The sequence below is a fragment of the Drosophila gunungcola genome, assembly GCF_025200985.1.
Source record: "Drosophila gunungcola strain Sukarami chromosome X unlocalized genomic scaffold, Dgunungcola_SK_2 000043F, whole genome shotgun sequence".
Lineage (NCBI taxonomy): Eukaryota > Metazoa > Arthropoda > Insecta > Diptera > Drosophilidae > Drosophila > Drosophila gunungcola.
The window spans coordinates 444,232-453,069 of record NW_026453191.1 but is presented as its reverse complement, the minus strand read 5'-3'; the positions used below and the strand labels follow the sequence as shown (position 1 = coordinate 453,069).

The following is an 8,838-nucleotide window of genomic DNA, read 5'->3' as shown; positions in this document are numbered from 1 at the left end:
TTGTGGAATATTTTGTCTTTCTTGACCGCAGTTGGAGATTGAAAAACATCGATGCTGCCCCGCCAAACGAATCGGAGAGTAGGCAAGAAGAGCCGCTGGCAGTGTAGCCCTTGGACAATGCCCAGGGTGCATCTCCAAAACTGTCATTGATGATTGAGCCGGAATCCATAGCCCGTATCAGTTTTGTTCAAAGTTCGAAATTCAATATCGTCGATTTTGTACCGGCCATGTTAAATAGTCTTTTTCCTTACATTCCTATGGGAAAACTTCGACGTTGCCCCGCCAGACATCGATGTCACCGATGTTGGCATCGATGTCTCCCCACCTCTAGCGGTGAATTGGCGTGCTTGTGGTGGGTTTGTGTCTTGCAGTGAAATGTTAGCAAAACGTCGAACTAACAGAGAACACGGGTATATATCGATATTCCTGCCAAAAATCGATAGGACCGATGTTTTGAAAACATCGACGACGTCGATGACCCCATCGATGTTTTTCTTCCACCTCTAACCTCTACACTGGACCGAGTTGCGGACAAAGCAGTAATTATTTGTTTAATCCAAAAGCAATTCTTGACTCCGATTGGCGGTCTTCTGGCTGCTGCAGCTGGTTATTTTTTTTGTGCCCCGAAAAGTGCTAAATTCGCTGATTAGGCGAATAACGGTGGCAAGTACGGAATTTCTGTAATAACTGCGAGTGTGTTTGGTGTTTGTGTGAGAGTGTGAGTGTATGTGAGTAGGCAACTCCACAAGTGTGCGAGAGCAAGCAAATCAAAATAAGAAAATAACCGCCCCTGATGGAAATTAATATCGCGAATAACCAGCGAAAACGCAGCTAAAGTTAAACCAAAGTGCTGGCATTGATCAGATAGCAAGTGAAATAAGTGGGGATTACGTAAGAAATCAATGGATTCCGGCTGCATTTGGCCAAAAAAGTGAACAAAAAAAACCCCTCTTTTTTTTTTGATGATTTCATTCGCAGTGACGACACATATGCACACACACGTAGAGTGCCGTATCGGTGTGTGCATGGGTTGTTTGTTGAGCTAAAAAAATAATGAATCCTCAACGATAATTTTTTTTATTTATATTTTTGAGTGCAGATCGGCGACGTTACGACGCCAGTTGTTGATTACGCCTTGGGGCCCCTCTTTATCGCAACTTCCTCCACCCACTGATCATGGAGTACGTAGGCAGGAGCATTAAAAAAGCCAAAAAGGGGGGGTTTTAAAGCAGTGGCGTATTTTTTGGAAAGGGTAGAAAGAAGTTTTTATTTATTTTTCATTATTTGCAGGGTACTAACAAAATTTCACTAAATCCTGCAAATTAACATCTCGTCAGGAAAACCAAAAATGAAACCTAAATAAATCCTCTGCACGCCACTGGTTAAACTTGTACACCCAAAGGTGGGCGGCCCAGATGTTGCTCGTTTTACCCAGTGGGCGTGGGCGTTCATCCATGGTAAAAACTCTGCGCTGCAGATGCTGTTTTTTTTTTAGAGGGTATCGCACTTTTGGTTAGGAATTGGTAAATTCAAACTTATAGGCTTTTGAAGATCAATATACCAGTTCGTTATATATTTAGTTACTTAATATTTATGTTGCTTTAAGCAAAATTGCTTGGAATTTGCAAAGAAAAAGGGAATCCCATATATAGGAGAAGATGACTAGCGCGCAAAACATATTACTTTGTTATGCGGCCTTTTGATTTTATAGTCATTTATCCAAAAGCTATGATGGAAAAGATGACTAATCTATTCACATCATAAATTATAATTTATCTTGTAGCTTTTTGTAGAATTAAATGACCTTTAGATTTTAGGTAATCCTATATTAAATGATTTCTATTAAATGCAAGGGTATTATATCTTAGGCTTTCATGTCTAGCTTTTTTATCTTATGTATTTTTTTTTTTGGCGGCATACGATCTGCTGGAAATTGGGTTCTGCTGAGTGAGCGTGGGCGTTTTAAAATAGCTATCTAACACAATACTCATACGTATACGTAATATGCAGCCCTTTTTTTTCCTTGCATATTGGAGTATGGCATTTTGAGCGCAGTGAGTGGAGTGAGTGATTCATTTAAGCGGAAATCCAAATCCAGTGCAGTTGACTGACTCAATGACTACTCATTGTTTCCACTCCCTCTTTGTTTACATTTTGCCAGGAGCAAAAAGAGAGAGGGAGAGTGCGATGGGGAGGGGGAGTCCGTGAGAGCCTGCTAACGGAACGTGCTTGAATGAGTAATTCGCATTGCATTTGTTGTTAATCGAAAGCTCTCTTCCTTCCTCTTTTCTGTTTGTCTCCTTTTTTCTTTTCGGACGCCAACAAAAAAAAAACACGCACACCCACACCCACTCACGAATTCGTACATCAGTGCCCTTGTGTATGTGTGTGTGTTTGTGTGAGATGAGTCATCTGGCCAAGTTGATGGGAAAATAAAATTAAACATTAAGGTAGAGCAGAAAAAACCAAAAAAAAAGGGGGCAGATGTGGGCCCCATTTGTTTTGTTGTTGCGGTAAAATAAATCAGGGCAGGCGGGGAAAGCAGTGCTCAGCATTGTACTCCAAAAACAGTGCAGGCAGCAGCTGGACTTTTACTTACAGCTGCGGTCGAAATAAGAGAGATTCTAATCAAGTAATTAAAGCACGTTTAAAAGTTGTTAAATTGCTTTAAAAATTTTAAATATCTGATCAATAAAAGCAAATCCAATGAATCAAATACCACTTGAATCTATTTTTAGATTTGTTGTTTTTATGAATAAATGTAATGAATCCAATAAATCAATCGATAGTATTCACTCACTCTATGAATGTTAGTGCTATTATTCCTTCCGCAACTGTAGTTCTTTGGAGCAAACAACTTCCAATTGGAGAATCTAAGCAGTTCAATTGTCTTCCCATTGCAGCCAGCGCACAAAAGCGACAGAGAACGTTCGCGAGCGAGTGAGAGAGAGAGAGAGCACATAGCACACGCACACCCAAGGAAGATATTCCAGTATCCCGCAACCCGCACCAACCCCTAACAGAGTCATGATCCTGCAGAGAAGCCGGAGGTGCCCACTGGCCCTCCTCCTCGTCGTCCTGCTGGCCGCCATTGCTGGCCAAACGGACGGGCAGAAGGCGGCCAACTTGAACAGTAACCAACCCGCTTGCGGTGGCAAGGACAAGTGCAGCAGCTGCATCCAGACGGAGTCCTGCGCCTGGTGCATGCAGCCGGGCTTCAAGGGCCAGTCGCGATGCTTCCAGGCCAACAGCAATCAGTGTCCGGAGGAGTTCGTCTATAACCCGCGCACCGACGTGCAGATCTTACTGAACAAGAACCTAACGCTGGCCAGCACTGGTTATGCGGCGGGAGGAGGAGCAGCCGGCTATGGCGGTGGTGCCCAAATCTCTGGCGGCAGCTCGAGCTTCTATCAAGAGTCCTCATCGTCATCGTCATCCTCATCCTCGTCGATGTCCGGCTCCTATGGCTCGCAGTACTCTGCTGGCATGTCGGCCAGCTCCGCCGACATTGTCCAGATCATGCCGCAGTCCGTGAAGCTGCAGTTACGCGTCAGTGAGTATTGCCCCTTTGCGGTCGCCACACAGATCTTTACCTAATTCTCCGCCGTTCCCATCATGTCAGATGAGAAACACAACCTCAAGGTGAGCTACTCCCAGGCGGGTGGATATCCGGTGGATCTCTACTACTTGATGGACCTTTCCAAGTCCATGGAGGACGACAAGGAGAATCTGTCGGAACTGGGCGACAAGCTGTCCGAGACCATGAGGAGCATTACCTCGAATTTCCGACTCGGTTTCGGTTCCTTTGTGGACAAGGTGCTCATGCCCTATGTCTCGACCATTAAGAAAAAGTGAGTATGGTAAATGAAGAATAGGTTTAGTTATGGTTAATGTTCGATAAAGACCTAAGAACCCTGATAATATAAGGGCTATTTTGTTTAAGTGGTTTTAAAATATGTAATCAGAGTTTGTTGAATAATTTTGTTTACCATTTGCTTATAAAAGTTCCTTTTTATGATGACATGTTTGTTTCCTTTAAAAAACATATCGAGTTAAGTTAATTATTGAACTATTATTTTTAGTTACCAAAGTTTAGAAATTTTGTAAGTTCCTCTTACATATTGAATTAAGGTATATTTTTAGTGTTTTAATGATCTGTAGCTGTAAGAAACCCTGTAATAGTCATAGTCTTCAACGGATACCCGATTCGTAAGCAATTCTGGAGAAATTACTCAGACTTGAGTACTTAGCATCATTTATTGATAGCATCCATGAGTAATGTCCGGCGGTGACACAATAATTTATCAACTTAGAAGTCCCAAATAATTCCTATTGCTAACAAAACAATTAAAAGTAACACAACCCCATCTCATTGGCTCTCTAAAAAGTGCGCAGCTAGATTTTTGTAGTGTCTCTCTATGCTGTATGTCTACACGATTAATGCAGACTTTTGAGCTAATTTTATCTAATTTACCAAATCAAATCAGCCGCTAACTTTGTTAATTATTTTATACTTACAACCACAACATGAACAATGAACAATGAACACCAACAAACAACTCGACAACAACATCAACAACGATCAACAACGATCAACGATCGACGGAAACGAATCAAATCGAATCGAATCGCATCGAATTGAATCCATATAGACTCGAAAATCCCTGCGAAAACTGCACGGCTCCCTACGGTTACCAAAATCACATGCCACTCCGCAGAAACACCACAAGCTTCTCTGTAAGAGACAATTAATCGATACTTGACCCGTTTAACCCCACCTAAATGTGCCTGCTCCCATACCCATATCAATATCTACATATCTAGATCTATGGCCTTGTGTATAGATCCATTTGCATGTTTCTTCATAACCCTATATGTGCTTGCCCCATCCCATCAATGAGTATATCTCAAATATCCCATTGCACCCTTTAGTCTAAGCATTATTTATTAATTTTGTATCTTTATAATTATACTTTTGTGTTGTATTTGTGCTGTATGGTGATCAGCACAGATTTTTACATTTTAGCTCCACACTCTATAGCATATTTATATTGTATCGTGTATCGTGTATCGTATATCGTATATCGTATCTATATCGTAATCTATTTGCACTCCTTGATGTTGTCAAAGCAAAAATTTATTTATATTTATCTTTTGTGTTTCTCTCTCTCTCTATTTCTTTATTTTATTGTGTACTCATCACTTTCTCCATGCATTCCAAAATTTCCCGTTGCTTGGCTCGAAATTTGAACAAACAAAACAAAAAAAAAACAAATATTATGAAATCTAAACCAAATCTAAATCAATTAGCCTGAATGAGCCGTGCGAAAAGTGCAGTGCTCCTTATGGCTACCATAATGCCATGGCCTTGAGTACGGACACATATAAATTCTCTGTAAGTGGTCACGCCCGCATCCGAATCGGAAACATCCCATCCATTCAGCATTCAAGTTCCGATTTTGTTAGCATTTGCATTGGTTTTTGCATGAACATATACATACATAACTCATTTGTTTGGCTTTGATTTTGTTGCATCGCACATTTATCTTGTATGTTAAACTAATAGAGCATAGTTGTTGGTATGTCAATGGTTAATGGTTATTGGTTATCTTGCATGCATGGTTTTTGCTTAACGTTATATATTTAGGCTCTTATCTGTTGGCACACTCTGAAAAATTCACAAACTAAAGGGTTTAGCGAGCAAAGGCAAGAAATTTTAAATGAACTAACCTTTTAAACATGATGAACCCAAATCAGCCCTATTAACAACTCTATATACATATGTATAGTTTCTTATTTGCGCAAACGATCTTGTTGGACTTGACCCATTTGATCCAATAACTTGTATAGAAACGATCGTTTCGCATTTCAAGTTTCCAAATACAGAACTCAATTCACTTGGCTACCTGAGCAATTTGCTATTAATCATAACTGGTTGCATATAATATCTTATCGTAGTATGGAAACAATTGTTATCTTTGACTAACACTGATAGACTGCTCAAGGTTTGGAAGCGTTTGCTGAGAGCGACAGAATTCTTGCTGTTGAAGGAGTTTCGTTATGCAGCAAACAAACATAATCCGACATTTAAGACAGGGTGTGCCAGCATGCATCATCGCCCCACTCAAGCACCAAACTAACCCAAAACTAGCAAAGAAACATGACATCTAATCCTTGATATCCTCTGTCCGGCAGCAAGAGGTGAAGAGTGCCAAAGTGTCGGGCAACTTGGATGCTCCCGAGGGCGGCTTCGATGCCATCATGCAGGCCATTGCCTGCCGACAGCAGATCGGTTGGCGTGAACAGGCCCGTCGCCTGCTCGTTTTTTCCACGGACGCGGGCTTCCATTATGCCGGCGATGGCAAACTGGGTGGCGTGATTGCCCCCAACGACGGCGAGTGCCATCTGAGTCCCCTGGGCGACTACACGCACTCCACGGAACAGGATTACCCCAGCATCTCGCAGATCAACCAGAAGGTCAAGGACAATGCCATCAATATTATATTTGCGGTGACCGCCAGCCAGTATTCCGTGTACCAGAAGTTGGTGGGCCAAATCCAGGGCTCCTCGGCGGCCATACTCTCCAGCGATTCATCCAACGTGGTCGATTTGGTCAGGGAAGAGTATGCTGTAAGTGCTGGTCCCCCCACTTTGGACTCGTTTTAATCGTTCTTAATCGCTTCCTTGCAGAAAATCTCCTCGTCAGTGGAGATGAAGGACAATGCCACGGGCGATGTGAAAATCACCTACTTCTCGTCCTGTGTGCATGGACCCGAAATGCAGACCTCCAAGTGCGACAACCTGACCGTGGGCCAGCAGGTGAGCTTCACCGCCCAGATCCAGGTGCTCAAGTGCCCCGAGGATCCGCGTGACTGGACACAGACCATCAACATATCGCCCGTGGGCATCAACGAGACCATGCAGATTCAGCTGGAGATGCTGTGCGCGTGTCCCTGCGAGAAGCCCGGCTCGATTGGCTATCAGGAGCACTCGAAGAGCTGCAGCGAGCACGGCACCTCCATGTGCGGCATCTGCAATTGCGATGAGAACCATTTCGGCAACATCTGCGAGTGCTCGGCCATGGATGTGACCCTGAAGAATGGCAATGACGCCAGTTGCCGGGCGGACAACAACTCGACGACGGACTGCTCGGGCCGGGGTAATTGCGTGTGCGGCGCCTGCGAGTGCTTCAAGCGCTCGAATCCCGAGGAGGTGATATCCGGGCCGCTCTGCGAGTGCGACAACTTCAGCTGCGAGCGCAACAAGAACCAGTTGTGCTCGGGTCCGGATCACGGCACCTGCGACTGTGGCCGCTGCATCTGCAAGCCGGGCTGGACGGGCAGCAGTTGCGCCTGCCAAGCGTCCAACGACACCTGCATGCCGCCCGGCGGCGGCGAGATTTGCTCCGGCCACGGCACCTGCGAGTGCGGTGTCTGCAAGTGCACGGTCAATGAACAGGGTCGCTTTTCCGGCCGCCATTGCGAGAAGTGCCCCACCTGCTCGGGCAGGTGTCAGGAGCTGAAGGACTGCGTCCAGTGCCAGATGTACAAGACGGGCGTGCTGAAGAACGGCGACGATTGTGCCCGCAACTGCACGGCCTTTGTGCCCGTGGGCGTGGAAAAGGTGGAGGTCGACGAGCACAAGGACGAGCAGATGTGCACCTTCTTCGACGAGGACGATTGCAAGTTCATGTTCAAGTACAGCGAGCAGGGTGAGCTGATCGTCCATGCCCAAGAGGAGAAGGAGTGCCCGCCCAAGGTCTTCATGCTGGGCATTGTGTTGGGCGTCATTGCCGCCATTGTGCTAGTGGGTCTGGCCATTCTACTGCTCTGGAAGCTGCTGACTACGATCCACGATCGCCGGGAGTTTGCTCGCTTCGAGAAGGAGCGCATGAACGCCAAATGGGATACGGTAAGTTGGGATTGGCTCACAAGAATATGCCATTCTGTATATATTTTTTAACTTTTGTATTCTGTTTTCATGTTTACAGGGCGAGAATCCCATTTACAAGCAGGCCACCTCCACCTTCAAGAACCCCATGTATGCGGGCAAATAAATCCGATATGTAACTTAATAATAGGGAAATAGAACTTGTGTCGCTCAATTCGAACGACGACTGTCTGTGCTTGAACCGGAAACCAGAAGGAAAAACAGCCAACCACCAAACCAACAAACAAACCCACAAACCCCAATCTTCAGAACCGACTCCGAATTCATCGATGAAGCTGCTTTGCCCGGGTGCAAAATCACTGAAGTCAACTGCCATTGAAACGCGTTCTAAACTAAGTCAACCTTACATATATATATATAAATACATATATATATATATATATATTTATATATACATTTACAAAACAACCCCGCCGTGGGACAGCCTTTATACATTGCGTATACTTAACGAGCAAACGATTTGTGCCTTTCAGACATATTTTAGACTATATCATTACGTACGTACATATATACGAGCAAGAAAACAGACAACGCACAGCAACAAAACAAGCAGCCAAGAAACAGAGGAAACACCGCAAAAAAAAAAACAGCCAACAAATGAACTACGAACGATAGTGAAAATTATGATTTTTGTGTTTTTTTTTGTACCCATATAGTATCCAAATCGGAGCCAGCATATGAATTTGTATTTGTATTTTATTTTACTCTTTATTTGTAATTTGTAATTTTTGTTTTGTGTTTTCCCCCTACTTCTAATTTTTGTATCAACAACCTTTATTATGCTTATTAACGAAAAAGCCAACGGCAATATAGCGATGTATTTAACTGAAACGATCCCGGCAAACGGCTAGAAATGGGAAACTTAACTGATCTACTATCTACTACCCT

At 43.8% G+C, this 8,838-nt stretch overlaps 1 protein-coding gene across 2 annotated transcripts; it reads left to right on the top strand.

The window, feature by feature from the left end:
• Window positions 1-491: 491 nt before the first annotated feature.
• On the top strand, window positions 492-8,511 carry LOC128260911 (integrin beta-PS). 2 transcript variants are annotated; one of them, XM_052994252.1, is made up of 7 exons: window positions 492-667; window positions 2,904-3,553; window positions 3,623-3,851; window positions 5,311-5,395; window positions 6,196-6,630; window positions 6,691-7,911; window positions 7,991-8,511. In XM_052994252.1, exons 2-7 carry the CDS (start codon window positions 3,028-3,030, stop codon window positions 8,054-8,056), a joined length of 2,562 nt encoding a protein of 853 aa, XP_052850212.1. In that variant the 5' UTR covers window positions 492-667; window positions 2,904-3,027; the 3' UTR covers window positions 8,057-8,511. The 2 variants fall into 2 exon arrangements, with proteins under 2 accessions (XP_052850212.1, XP_052850211.1); XM_052994251.1 differs by lacking the exon at window positions 5,311-5,395 and adding an exon at window positions 4,653-4,737 and having other exon boundaries at window positions 493-667.
• The last annotated feature ends 327 nt before the right edge of the window (window positions 8,512-8,838 follow it).

Coding starts and splice junctions, on each gene's coding strand:
- LOC128260911 (XM_052994252.1), top strand. CDS start 3,028: ATGATCCTGCAGAGAAGCCGGAGGTGCCCACTGGCCCTCCTCCTCGTC. Junction 3,554..3,622: donor GAAGCTGCAGTTACGCGTCA/GTGAGTATTGCC, acceptor CCATCATGTCAG/ATGAGAAACACAACCTCAAG. Junction 5,396..6,195: donor CGGACACATATAAATTCTCT/GTAAGTGGTCAC, acceptor TCTGTCCGGCAG/CAAGAGGTGAAGAGTGCCAA.